This window comes from Annulohypoxylon truncatum, assembly GCF_022578515.1.
Source record: "Annulohypoxylon truncatum strain CBS 140777 unplaced genomic scaffold F4807scaffold_35, whole genome shotgun sequence".
Classification (NCBI taxonomy): Eukaryota; Fungi; Ascomycota; class Sordariomycetes; order Xylariales; family Hypoxylaceae; genus Annulohypoxylon; species Annulohypoxylon truncatum.
Window position 1 is genome coordinate 193,766 of NW_025953821.1, and position 13,642 is coordinate 207,407.

The 13,642-nt window shown below is 50.7% G+C and overlaps 5 protein-coding genes across 5 annotated transcripts; 3 read left to right on the top strand and 2 right to left on the bottom strand.

Moving 5' to 3' along the window:
• Window positions 1-1,627: 1,627 nt before the first annotated feature.
• F4807DRAFT_470284 (uncharacterized protein) lies at window positions 1,628-3,580 on the top strand (the record flags this gene model as incomplete). The annotated part of the gene is made up of 4 exons (XM_048002797.1): window positions 1,628-2,108; window positions 2,165-2,389; window positions 2,438-3,132; window positions 3,189-3,580. 4 exons carry the CDS (start codon window positions 1,628-1,630, stop codon window positions 3,327-3,329), a joined length of 1,542 nt encoding a protein of 513 aa, XP_047850820.1. The 3' UTR covers window positions 3,330-3,580.
• Window positions 3,221-4,521, top strand: F4807DRAFT_235404 (uncharacterized protein). Its single transcript, XM_047994208.1, has one exon. It carries the CDS (start codon window positions 3,704-3,706, stop codon window positions 4,451-4,453), a length of 750 nt encoding a protein of 249 aa, XP_047850821.1. The 5' UTR covers window positions 3,221-3,703; the 3' UTR covers window positions 4,454-4,521.
• Window positions 4,522-4,590: 69 nt separating this feature from the next.
• F4807DRAFT_453497 (uncharacterized protein) lies at window positions 4,591-6,264 on the bottom strand (the record flags this gene model as incomplete). Its single annotated transcript, XM_048000467.1, has 1 exon — window positions 4,591-6,264. The coding sequence occupies one exon, from the start codon at window positions 6,262-6,264 to the stop codon at window positions 4,591-4,593; it is 1,674 nt and encodes a 557-aa protein (XP_047850822.1).
• A 2,640-nt stretch (window positions 6,265-8,904) lies between these two features.
• Window positions 8,905-10,562, top strand: F4807DRAFT_235668 (uncharacterized protein). The gene is made up of 2 exons (XM_047994211.1): window positions 8,905-9,607; window positions 9,771-10,562. The coding sequence occupies exons 1-2, from the start codon at window positions 9,103-9,105 to the stop codon at window positions 10,502-10,504; spliced, it is 1,239 nt and encodes a 412-aa protein (XP_047850823.1). The 5' UTR covers window positions 8,905-9,102; the 3' UTR covers window positions 10,505-10,562.
• Window positions 10,563-11,380: 818 nt separating this feature from the next.
• F4807DRAFT_235674 (uncharacterized protein) lies at window positions 11,381-13,259 on the bottom strand. The gene is made up of 3 exons (XM_047994212.1): window positions 12,890-13,259; window positions 12,664-12,823; window positions 11,381-12,558 (listed from the first exon to the last, which is right to left on the bottom strand). The coding sequence occupies exons 1-3, from the start codon at window positions 13,167-13,169 to the stop codon at window positions 11,475-11,477; spliced, it is 1,524 nt and encodes a 507-aa protein (XP_047850824.1). The 5' UTR covers window positions 13,170-13,259; the 3' UTR covers window positions 11,381-11,474.
• Window positions 13,260-13,642: the final 383 nt, after the last annotated feature.

The following is a 13,642-nucleotide window of genomic DNA, read 5'->3' on the forward strand; positions in this document are numbered from 1 at the left end:
GGATTGATCTACAATCTAGTTCAACTAAAGAATCTGGGCAATGGTTTTATTTAAGTACTCGATCATGTTGCGAGTATCTTGAGATGCAACCCCGGCTCTCTCTCAGACTTGAAGTCGTCGTCGTCGCCTCATGATCAGTCGATAGGGGCTCTGCCTCCTTCCTGGAATATTCCATCAGCTGGTTTCGAAACACTATCTAAGCTATTCTCGCGCTAAATGTCCCTAGAAGTAACTCATCTCCTTACTCTGGGCACGGTGAATCTGAGGGTCAATTGTCTTTAGAGGGCCCCAGTCCAATGCACGTCAAGATCCATCGTGCCATATGGCACGATGGGGGAGGCCCGCTGAAACGAACCTGAGACGTAATTCGACCAGGGTAATTGTACATGATCAATCCAACCAATCACATCAATTAAATCTCATGGTATTTACCTATTCTGTAAAGTTGAAGTTGGATCTATTAGATATTACATGGATCGTAGGGTGAATTATGTGGACTCGTTGAGCCTCAATATGCGAGTCTAATTCGACAAAGTGAGGACAGCACCCCCGCCCTGAGACCTATCAGCGACAAATCTTAGTTAATTAGAAATTTCAGAGAATACCTAAAAATTAAGTTAATGTTTCCTGGTAATACGAATTGGTTACTATTGTCGTATATGAGTAACAGGTTCGTCGCTTCCTTATAATAAGGCGGGTGTGTTCGGAGCCCCGGGTCTAGGCGGCTGAAAGTGGAGTAGCATACGGTCCGTGGCTGGGGAACAGGAATCAAGGTAGTTACATCATAGAAGGTGCTATGCATATTGTCCAATTCAGTTTCATGCTGCTCCGTTTAGATACCTATATTGTAAGGAAAACATGGTAGACTTATGATCAGTGGCTGTGATAAAATGGAATACTAGGTACCTAGGTAGGTATGATAGGAAATCTTAATTGGAGGTCAACAGGTCCAGGCGGATGGCCAATTGTCAAGGTTAACCTTAGAGACATCTCAGAAATCCGTTAGGTTTATATGTCAACGGCTCGTCATATTCATGGAGAACTTACATCTCAAAGGAAACTTTTGACTTGCATCACTATATAGCTCATCTAGGAGGTCATATTCCTTTAGAGTTTCGGTGTTCCCAAGCCAAGGATCATGCAAATGGCAGATTGAATACCGCCGTGTAATCAAGCTTATGATGTTTAGTCAACCTCTAATGTCCCTCAGTTACGATGGTCTACATCCTAGTGTTGAATTAGTATTGAACCCTTCAAGATTCCATCCAAAAGACTTTACCAGAGTAAATAGGGGTATGGATTTGCTTTGGCCCTTCGTAACAGTAACATGGGCATATGCGCTGTCGGCATGACCACAAGGTTTGCTTGACTTGAGGAACGGTATACTAAACCTACATGCGCCGGTTTAATATTCTAGTGATGTCGCACTCCTCGGCGATATGCGCGTCAACTTTATTCTACCTGTCATCCAAAATTCTGACAACTTGTCATCTGATGTTTAAACATATGTTTCCATGTGCTCACCTAGGTGTTAGCTCTGCGGGTCTGCTTAAGACAACTGCTAACAAGACTCGAAAGAGTGACTGACAAGAGGAATTAGCGGATGTGATTGAACGAATTGGAAAACATGACGCTCAAAAGCATCTGCTTTCTTGCGACTGTAGCCGTGGCACGCCATGCGCCAGCAACAGTCCATTCAAATACCAGCGGCATAGCCACGCAAGATTTTCTTCAGAAGATCAACCACACGATCGACGCAGGTCCGGCGACCTTCAAACAGCGGTACCAACTCAACACTCAGTACTTCGAGCCCGGCGGCCCCATTCTCTTCATCCAGAGCGCCGAGGCCGGAATGCCGGCGATCAATGCTAGCGACTTTATGGATTACGCGCCGAAACTAGGGGCCCTCGTCGCGATTCTCGAGCACCGCTTTTTTGGCGAGTTGCATACCGGTAGTTATCCGCCCGGATACGATCCGATGAATATCTCAAATGAATCGTTCAACTCATTAACGTTGGATAACGTGCTTCAAGATGGGATTAGCTTTGTCAACTGGATTAAGGGGACGGTTCTAGGAGCCAAGCACAGCAAGGTAATCTACGGCGGCTGTAAGCACGACTCTCATCGCTCACATACGGTATCGTAAACTGACGCATGGAAGCAGCTTCGTATGGTGGATTTCTCGCTGTTTTAGCACGGATACGTCATCCGGAAACGTTCTATGGCGCCATCGCTTCTTCGCCCGCATTAACTTCGTTCGGCCCGCTTACCTCGAACCGATATAAGTTCGACTCTGCGAAATGGGCAAGCGACGTATATGGTGGCGCATCGAAAGCCGCGTCGGCAAAAATTCAAACATCAATGTTAATATTTAAGAAGTGCCTTTCAGGTAAGGGAAAAAAGTTCTGTGGGGAACTCGTTGGCTAATAGGATGAAGGTAATACTTGCGATACGGCCCTTTTCGGCCTCAACGTATGTAAAAATTCAACAGTACTGGGTTATGAAAGGCTGTACAGGGCGGCACTTCAGACATACTTAGGAATTTCTAAATTCAATTACCCCTGGATCGACAAGTATCCAACTGCAGATCCGTTGGACAACCTCATCGGCAAGACCCTCGATGCGAAGACGGTAGGCGAAGTGATACGGATCCCGCTTCTTGCAGCTTCATGGGCCAACGAGTCGTCCTGTATTGACGCATTCAACGCCAACATTTCCAGAGCCAGCTCGGGGGACATAGCAAGTAATCAACCGGCCTTTGGATACATCACCTGTGGATTTTATCCTATAAACGATCGCTCAATCCCCTCGAGCAACGTCTTTCCGGAAACGTTTGCTCGGGGAAACGTGGACGTCTGCAGCAACGCCGACTGGAAATCCGCCGATTACGGAAGGGATAACGAATACTTCCTGCAGAAATACGCCATGACAAATGATTTACTCGACTCGACAGAGAGGCTTCTCATCGTACAGGGCGGTTACGATCGTACTGCGGCCATAGGATCGCCCATCTTGACTGTTACAAACTTGCTGAATCACTCGAGGGTAATACTGGTGAACGACATTGCGCATGCGGAAGACGCGGTGTCTGAATCGATTGAGCCTAGGGGGTTGAAGCCGCAGATGGATCAGGTAAGTAATTTCTGTTGCGAAAAACGCCATTTACAAGGAACTAATTCGTATTGTAGATCCGGGACGCCAAGTTAGCGCACCTCAAGGAGTGGCTTGGCCAAGGGAATCAAACGAAGGACTCCGAGAATTCGGCGCCGGTGTGCTGTTCGATATCCTTTTTCGGTTCTGTCGCATTGATCGTTTTGGGTTTACTTTGATTTTCAAGTACGACGGAGGTCCGAATCTTTGGATTATATAAGAAAAGGGGGCTGGTGAACCGGTGTTTTCCGAATCACGTGATACGCGTCATGGGTGTCCCGCAAGGGACTCGCATAATGAACCGTGAGATCATCACGAACTTGATAATTTCGAGAGTAAACACGGACTTATCTCACTAGTATCAATATCGATTTATCTAGATTGTGAGCAATAATAATTAATCGAACCGATGAATGTCATTGTTCCTCATTTTTAGACAGGAATGCCTATTAATTGTCAATTTGCTATGTGTTGGCCATTGACGCGCTGTGCCGCTCGGAGCAGATAGTACAGCATCGTCTAATGTATATTTTGTTACAAATCCAATGAGTTGATGAATGTCCAAGTCGGCTTCCGATACCTCAAAACTGGCAGTGGAGTGGCTACGGATTCCGAGATGCCACTGACCGCATTTGCACAATTTCCCGCCCTCCCAACTGAGCTGCGCATCAAGATATGGAATGAATCATGTCATCCCCGCGTGGTGGAATTACACTCACAGACTTTCACCGATGGCGTTAGCGAAACGCCGAAATGGGTCTCAAATTGTAGCAACCCAGCAGCCTTATCCGTATGCTTCGAGTCCCGCATGGTAGCACGCGCTCATTTTTCCGTCCTCCTACCCGTCTTTAGGTCCATGTCGAAGTCCGGAATCCCCATTCCACGCGACCTATATTTTGATCCCGCTTCGGATCTGCTCGCGGTTCTGGGCCAGGCAGATTTCACGCGACTAGTAGACCTCTTCAAGGCGGTCCGCTTACAGGATCCCGCTGGTCGGGGACTGCAGCGCTTCTGCTTGTCCATGAGTTCTTGGACGCACTCGTTTCACTTCGAGGCCCAGACCCATATGATATGGCATATGGCCGTGTTCAGCCAACTGGAAGAGCTTGTGTTGCTCATGTACGATGAACAGCGACCGCCGGCCAATTTTCGGGATGGCGAATGTGTACTCGAGGCAGTTCCGGGCATGGATGCTTTCTCTCGGCTCTTCTCGGCGAATTGGCGCCAACTGTTTGATTCTGCGGAGTTGCGACTTATGAATTTGAAGTTTATACCTGGTCCGGTGTCGTGCGCTGCTGCCTGATCACTTCTTTGTTAGGGATCACGGTGCACGGGATCCGGCGAATTTTGACAAATCGATTTGTACCAATTGGGATATGCTCAACCAATCTGATTAAGTGTGTCCAGGTTGCCATCTTTGCTAAAATCCTTGCCGTTTCGTCAACAGCTTATCGGTACACGCACCGTGGGCATGTCTCCAGATTCAGTCGGAACCGAGCCCACAGGGACGAACGTTGCCGTCATTTGACGGTGCTCGAAATCCCATTCTGAGCCCACGAAGTAATACCGCGAGGACGGAGGAACGAATCCTCTCTTATCCCTGCCCTTGTGCTCCAAGTCAACAAGGGCTTGTAGCGATTTCAACATCCCCTGGTTATGCCAGAAGACCTGCCCATATGTCATCTCGTGGAATATTTTCAAAGCTAGTTGTCGCGTCTTCTGGTCTCGGCACTTGGTGACAGTGAATGAGACGATGGGGAATAAGTCGACGTCGAGCGATAATTTCAGGTGCGTAGGTGGTTTATCGGGGACAAATCTCTGGCAAATATGTATGACCTCGAGAAAGGTCGGAAGGTGTAGGTCGTATGAGACGTCGGATCGGTCGAGGAAGCAAGATAAGAAGATGGTGCTAGTCAGGGCAATGGCCTTCATTATGCTCAGTGGATAAAAGCTCGAAGTGTTTCTCTCCCTTTCCAACAAGGCATCTAACAGCGGCATCCATTGGCGGAGTTGGGCCAAGAACTTCGACTTTTGTAATATCACCGTTTCCATGTACTCTGGAGAAACGACCTTTCCGCAGCGAACTCTCGTCATGAATAGCCCCACATCATTCTGAAATAGAAGCCAGCAGTATCGTATGTGAGATAGGGGGGCATATTCGTCTGGTATCTCCGAATACTGCTCTTCTGGCACCATCAGAGTACAGACGTCTCTCTGCCCGTGGAAGAAAGGAGACAATCCCCACATGATTGTCAACTTGTCAAAACCCGATTTTATGCCTAGCATTTGCTGGTCCCAGATTAGCGCAGGACGCCCACTTGGCGCCCTCGCTCTTATTGCATCTCGTATCAAGATCGCACCATTAACCATGATCTGGTCTGCCGTGGCTATATTGCCTTGTAAAATCTCCATTATGGCGAAAAGGAAGGTGGATGTTATATTCGATCGGACAGCAACTTTAGTAACGCCGCCTATGAGTTGCTTCCGACACATGGAGATAGCCTTCATATAATACCGGAGCGCCACTTGCCCCTCTTGACACTGTGTTAATGGGCCAGGCGATGGGTTAGATAAAGCAGAGCATCGTTCAGCCGCTAGCAACATAGCAGCCAAAGCCAGCGCCGCATACCGGATGCTTTCATTCTCCAGTACCTCGCAGATTATGCTTTTCCAATAATCTCCGCCACACCAGACCGATATGTCTAGGGTGATCTGGGAGCGGAAGCGGTCGAAGTACTGAAGGTCGCGGCGATCCAGATAAGCGGGTGCCAGGGACGGAGGTAGCAAGAAATCTACTATTGGGATTTCCTGAGTTGTGTTGACGGTCCAGGGCTTTAGGGACTTGGGCCGTAGTGCTGCGGGCCCCGTCGATCTATTAGACCTTCCCGACGGAGGGGCTTCTTTTCCGCGCCTAGGATTGGGGCCTTCGTACCCGGCGCACAAGAGCCCCGACTTTTCGCATCGGCTGCAGGACGGCTTCCCTTCGTCACATTTCACGCGTCGGTTCTTGCATGTGACACATCCGGTGCGCACTTTCGAGTGGTTAGTCCGCCGTTTGACTGGAGGCTGATTCCGCTCAATCAGATTCCAGTATTGGCCCGGTGCCACGGACATGATTTCTTCTTTTGGGACGTCGTCTAATCCTCTAGAATATTTTACTAGACAGGCTTGGCAATAATGAAAATCGTAGTTTCGGAACGCAGATTATTACATGTGTATAGAGATAACGACGGAAATCTGACTGGTTATAATAATACGACGATTCGTAAAGTTGATAAGTTGACGAGTTGTTTTTAAGACTCCTGCCTGCTGTATTACATAAATATTCGGATCACGGCTATTGCACGGAGCTGTATGCTCGCGCTACTGCATAGACGTTACGACCGACGAACAGACGAAGAGGGGTTCTTTTGAGAAGTGAAGCCTGGTGCGAGATGGGACTATAGTATCAGATCCTTTAAGGGGTAGTGAGTCCACTCTCAACTTCGCGAACTCGTGTTGATTCCGAGATCGTCAAGCTTAACCGAGGAATTTCGCTATCCGACTGGTGCGGTGACTTTTCAGTAAAGTAGCATTGGATGGTATAATTGATCCGAACCCTGTATATGGAGTCGAGTAGCCGGCAGCGTTGTGTAACCGTAACTGTTGATCCGCTGTTAAACAACTGCGCTAGAAGGTTTAGAAGGGACTTTCGATGATAAGGCTGAAGCTGATGATGCAAGAATCCTTGTAAAACCAATTGATAATCTGCTCTTAACGCCTAACTCCCGGTTTGACTCTCGGGTCCTTCAACATTATGCTGCCTGTTCAAGTTATCTTAAGCGAGTCGGCAGGTTTAGCGGTTTTGAGTTGGACGGCAATAGCCATGAATGTGAAGTACGTGTTGACCTAGCAGTCTTAGCTGACTTAGCAATTTAGTCATCACTCCAAAAATAAACTTGCTAGTCTCAGTCTTAAGTCTTAGTCTGGTAGCTCGTACATTCTTATCCAATCAGATTCAAGCGTTCTGAGAGCCCCCTGTCAACTTTAAATGTCCAGAGCTCAACGCCTTGTTAATTTCACCGCTGGAATTAATAAAGTCAACGAGTTTTCCCACTTTCAACTTCATCTTTCATGGCTTCATACATTCATTTGGCCTGTCATTCTAATCTCGTTGTTGCCTATCATCGTAGGCAAAGCACACCATCCTCCAAGTCCCAATTCTATGACCTATTGCGGAATTCCCCAGTCATTTCCCCGATTTGAAATGAACGTCGTCTGTATCTTCGATTATCAATGCCTTTGTGTAACCAAGTTACGATATGGAAGACCCTCGCAAATTATACCAGTCCCCATCTTCAATTCTCGGTTTTTATTTCCTAGCTTATTAAGACGAATAAATATCTTACCGAAATATCTCAATGGTTTTCATCGCTGCATCGAGTGGTCAGTTTATGGATATCACAACGTGTCTATCTAGCAAATGGTAGTATGCTACATCACTACATCGAACTAAACAATGAGAACTACGATGTATGCGAAAGCAAAGAGTCTCAACCTACGCCATCGCATTTGAGAAGCAATATAACACCAGTAAATCAGCCTTCTAGAATACTATGTTGCCATATATATTCTACCAAATGTCCGAGATAGGAGACAGAAAATGGCTATCATCACGGACTTCCACCTGACGCATATAACCGAATGGTCTAATAGTGGGATTACCTAAACCGAACCCCCACGCCATCGACACTTAGGTACCAGGTATGTATTTACTTTACTAGCTACCAACAAGAGAGTACATACATTGCTCCAGACTCAAAAGGAATCCAAGGTGGCGACCCGGCAAGTCGGCATCAATTGCGATATATAGGCTCATCTGGCTCAATTCCAAGATCATCATGTCGCCAAGGCAATAGAAACGGCGACGATCGTCGGAGGCTCTCAGCTTCGCTTGTCTCAAACGGACGGATTGGATGAAATATTCGAATTGTTTCAACGCCATGTGGCAGGAATCTATAACTCCCCGGAACCCCCAGAACCCCACACCCTTTCGCACAGGGTAATATCACAATATCCTCAACGGTACATGTCACACAGGAGGGTATCCAATCATATCGACGCCCTCATTGGTCCGTCTTGCCAAAAGCGGCATCCCGCCGGGTTCTGCCGTTTGCGCACGCTGCGTGTCACCGGTACGTACCCCGAGAAGTAAGGAGAAAAGAAAAAAAGAAAAAATCTCCAGCCTCCCCCACGATGGAGAAAGCTCGATCATCTTTCCCCTTGCTCACACTCTCCGGTTATTGTGTGACCTCATAGACCTCATACTCTTAAGTTATCACCTGTGACTTGTGATTCTCTTCTGTTTTCTCTCCGACCGCCCGAGATTTGGAGAAATTCCTTCCACCTTCGTCTGGTTGAAACTTATCTGCGAGATTTCCAGTTAGGGTGCCTGGTCTACACCCATAGCGGGAGAGTTTGGGTGCGTTGCTGGAACGCTTTCGAAGCATCGATGCCTCGATTCGACTTAGTTATTGATTGCTAGGTAGCGTCGAGCTACGCGGACGCCCCCACATCGTCACGAATGAAGCTAGACTGCGGCTTATAACCCCCGGAGCACCTTTTCCACCCTGTGAAGGCCAAAGCCAAGGCCTTGCGTTCGGCGGTGAAAGGAACTACTCCGAACGTGACGATCCTACTCAACCTGGAGGGCCACACACTCCCACGACAAACGGGTCCTACCTTGAAGCATTAGGTCATTGCTGAAACCACCGATTTGGTATCTTGGGACCGTTTACCTCATTCACCTTCGTCCCCATCGTCCCCTCCTCTCCTCTTTCCTTCTCGTCCCTGAGGTATCCGTCATCACCACACCCCAGCGTGCATACATACATAAAAGAAATAATTTAAAATAAATGAAAACGTGGACTGTACATAAGATTCCCATACTAGCCTATCCCGAACAAAAACACCATGGCGGAACCAACTAACACTCCAATGCCAACGGCGCCGCCGACCCCGCGCTCCACCTCCCCCGCACCGGGCCTCACGCGCCCTAGCAGCACCAACCTCAGTCTCCCGAAGCCGATCGGGATGCCAACCTCGGGCCTTGCCACGAGCTCCGTCACCTTCGCCACACCCCTGCCCGTGCCGGGGGGCCCGCTGGGCACCAAGCCCGTCGTCCTGCACATCGGCGACCCCGTCCGCTATAACCCGGAGACGTACACCGAGTTCACGACCCAGTTCGACGTCGTGCGCCCGTCTGCCGACGAGCGGCAGCGGCCCGCCTTCATCCAGGCGCTGAAGGAGAAGCGCTGGGGCGAGTTCTCGGCCATCTTTAGACCGTTCTGGGGTACCGGCGGCGAGATGGGGAATTGGGATAAGGAGCTTGTGGACTTGTTGCCCGAGAGCGTGAGGGTTTTCGCGAGCGCGGGGACGGGGTTCGATTGGGCTGACACGAAGTTATTGGGCGAAAGAGGTATGTACCAATTGATTCAAGACCATGCCCCCTGGTCCATGAGATGAAGGCTAGACATGGATCTTCCCGATTCCGCATTGCAACCCCTGGTCGTCGCGTCTAACTACACAAACTATGTATGTACTTAGCAAGGTTTACATCAAACTAACATCCGAACGCAAAGGAATACTCTACTGCAACGGGGGCCTCGCCGCCGCCGAAGCCGTCTCCGACTTCGCCATCGCCATGATCATCAGCACCTTCCGCGCGCTGCCGTACTGCATATCCTCCGCGCCCAGCGCCCCCTCGTTCCAGACCTGCCACGCCACCGCCACCCAGCGCGCGCACAACCTGCGCGGGCGCGTCCTCGGCCTCGTCGGTCTAGGCAATATCGGCCAACTGATCGCGGCCAAGGCGCGCCTCGCCTTCGGCATGGACGTCGCGTACTTCGACGTCGAGCGCAAGCCGGCCGCGCTCGAGATGAAGCTGGGCGCGAGACACACGGATAGTCTCGAGGAGCTGCTGCGCGAGGCCGATTGCGTGGTCCTGTGCACGCCGGCGGACGCGGGCGAGTTGGTCACGCCGCGGAGTCTGCAGTGGTTCAAGGTCGGCGCTAGGCTGGTTAATGTGGCGCGCGGGAGCCTCGTCGACGAGGAGGCGCTGGCGCAGGCGCTGGAGCAGGGAAGACTGAGTAGTGTTGCGCTTGATGTGCATTCTGATGAGCCGAATGTGCATCCGAAGCTGTTGCAGTTTGCGGGGGATAGGGCGTTGCTTACGTGTCATAATGCCGGGGGTACGGTTGAGACGCATGTCGGGTTTGAGGAGCTGGCGATGCGGAATATTATGGCGGTTTTGGGGGGTGGGGAGGCTATTACGCCGGTGAATGGGCAGTGGTTGCGGAGTAAGGTCGTTTCGTGAGGGGATGTAGGGGGGTGTGAGTGCCCGGATATGGGATGTGGCGCAGATGGAAGAGGTGGTTGGTGTTTAAAAACGGCATGCGGCAACGTGGTTGCGGGAGTTGATTTTCTTTTTTCTATTTGGTGAGCAAGCAAGCAAGCAAGCAAACAACGGCGATGATAACATGAGAAAATGAGAAATGAGCGAGAGGACGTATGTACTCGGTAGGGAAATACCCATAGATGGAAAAGGGGGGATGGAGAATGGAGCATTTGTAGATAAAATTCAGGGGAGTCGAGTGCAGGATAGGAATGATGGTGAAATGCATGAAGACTCCCTGCTCTGATCGGTCTGTATGAAGTTATACCAATCTAGGTAGTTATCTGGAGTTTATACATAAGTACCTAGGTACTGAAGCTTTGGAGGTGCTATATGGTCCTGGGTTATAAAGGGGTCTGTAGTAAGGGCCGTGGTGTAAGCCCTCTTCATCCGTCGACGGACTACATACTACATATGGTGGTGGACTAAATATTAGTTCGCATCTCATCAGCACATTTATAAAGCTTACATGTCACATGCAGGGCATCCATCAATTTTCGTAATGTATCATCATTTGTAGTGGCCGTAAAGGCGCAGAACTACCATTAGTTACACGGTCCCCTAAAACTAGGCATCCGGACGAAAAAACCGAAACGTTGCAAATGCGTGAAGTGGGTATCTAACGATATTGGGGATTTGTGAAGGGAATTCCATATGAAAAGCAAAACCCAAGCATCTCTTGAATCATCCATCCATCCATCCATCCGTCCCTTCGAAACCACGCGTCTTCAAGCGGAAATGAAAAATTGAAATGAGAGCTTCCCGGAACCCGAAGCTTCAAAGGTCGCGAGACAAGCGCATTTCAACGGATCTCCTCCCCACCAACCATCCACCGCCATAAAAAACTCCTTAACCACCATGTCGTATTCCTACCTAGACGTAGGTAACACACCTACTTCTTCTGCAGACCCTCACGACGCACGGTACCAAAAACCGCGGAATGGAAAACCGACTCATCATCATCCTCAGCCACCGCGCGAACAAGCTCCTTAGACTTGCGCTCCGCCTCGCCCTGGCCCTCGCGTTCTTCGTCGCTAAGCACGCTGCCGCTGACATCCTGCCACGTCGAGCTAGCAGGGATGCCGCCGCCGCCGCCGTTGCCAGGTTCGGGGTGCCACATCGTGGCGCGGCGCGTGGCCGCGGGCAGAGTGGGAGAGGAGCGCGAGAGCTCGATCCAGTTCGGCTGGCTTTCGCCCTGGGCTAGACCCGTGCGTAAAGTGCCGCGGCTCGCCATGTCGCCGATGCCTAGCGTCGAGTTCGAGAGGAAGCTGGGCTGGTACGTGGGGGGCGGCGTCTCAACGCGGTGCGACATGGGGACCGAATCGCTGACAGAGGCGTAAGTGCCGCCGGGCGCGCGGTGACGGTGCTGTTGAAATTGCACGTCGTAACCAGGAGGACCGAGCTCAGCCTCGGATCCGCACATCGCGGCCGTCGACGAGGTCGGGTTCAGATGGTCCAGGTGAATGGCGCCGTGCCGGTTGCGGCTGTGGATGAAAGTCTGGTCCGGGGTTCGCGGGCCGTCGAGCATCGCGGCGTAGGCCTGGCGCGTGCGGAACTCGGTCGCGCGGTCCGCGGCCGTGGGCACTTGCACGGTCTGCGCGTGGCGCAGCCGCGAGTTCAGGTGCTCGCGCACGCGGCGGCGGTCCTCGGCTAGGCGGCGGCGGTGGTGGCGCTTGTGCAGCCACATGATGAACAGCACGAAGAGGAAGATGATTGCCATGGTGCCTAGGGCTGCGCCGATCTGTTTGCCGATGCTGGCGCCGTCGATGTTGCCTGGTTGCTGGTTCGGCTCGGTCGATGTGCCGTCCATGAGGGGCACGGAGCTCGAGGTGGGTGTGCGAGTCGGATGGTCTAGAACGATCTCGGGCTCGTCAAGCATCGTGATGATTACCGACGACTTCCAGCAGCGGTACATGGAGCGCTGGGGCGAGTCTGTCCATAGGTACGTCACACACTCAGGATAATCGGTATGCATACTGATGATGAGTTAGCATCCACGTTAATTATATGCGCCGATTATGTCGATTTACTTGGGGTTGGATTGAGATTGATGCGAAACAAAGGAAAAGCTGAATACTTACCAACAGCCGGTCGAACTATCCTCGTTTTTGCAAGAACCACTCTTGTACGCGTCGTAATTCAAGCACATCGAGTAGAATGGTGAAAATGTACCGGTGGCACATGCGACGATATGGTTGGCATTCGTCACGCAAGTTCCATTGCCACAACCGAAAGATGAAGCTATGCATATGTCAGCCAACGAGTCCAAGCTCAAATCGATCATGATTGAAGGGAGATGGAACTTACACTCAGAATCAGCGATCCATCCGCACGTCTCAGCGTTAGTCCAGTTCGAGGTAGTCGTGTCGCGCTTCAGGTATTCAAGCACGCGATCGCCCTCAGGTTGAACTGCATCGGGAGCGGCGGTGGGCTTGGGCGACCAACCGTCATGAGCATAAGACACATTACCAGTCTCGAGAGGAATGGCAGTAAGGCCGCCATCGCCGCCAGCAGACCAGCTAAGCCAGCCTGCGTGGACGGCGCAGCACATGGCCGCGACCATCAACAAGAGAGAGGAAAAACGCATGATTGCGCCGAGAAGGTGTCAAGTGGAATGCGATGAAACGAGATTGGAATAAAGCGGAAATTCAGGATATACGATACCTCTAATCGTTCTTCCGACGAAGAACTAAAGCGAGGTACTAAGATGAATTAAGCTTACGCGTGAACTGTGTACGAGTGTTGTGGGAAGCTTGCTTGGGTTTGGATGGAAGATGTTGATCTGGGGAAGAAGAAAGAAGAAGTAAGGTTGGGAGTTTGTGGGAGGAAAAGCTTGTGGGAGAAGATTTTGGGAATCAAAACAAACTTGGACAGCTTCTGGGTAGGTGTACGTGGGCAGAAAGAAAGCAGCCCTAACTGGGCCTCGCAGCGTGGGTCTAGGAGCTGAGTCTGGGAGGGAAAGGGGGTAGGGCTAGGGCTGGCGGGGGCTATGAGAAGGCTAGAGTATAGGGCAAGCACCTCCCCAAGGGCATCGGAAGCTTCCGGGGAGGAGGACGATGT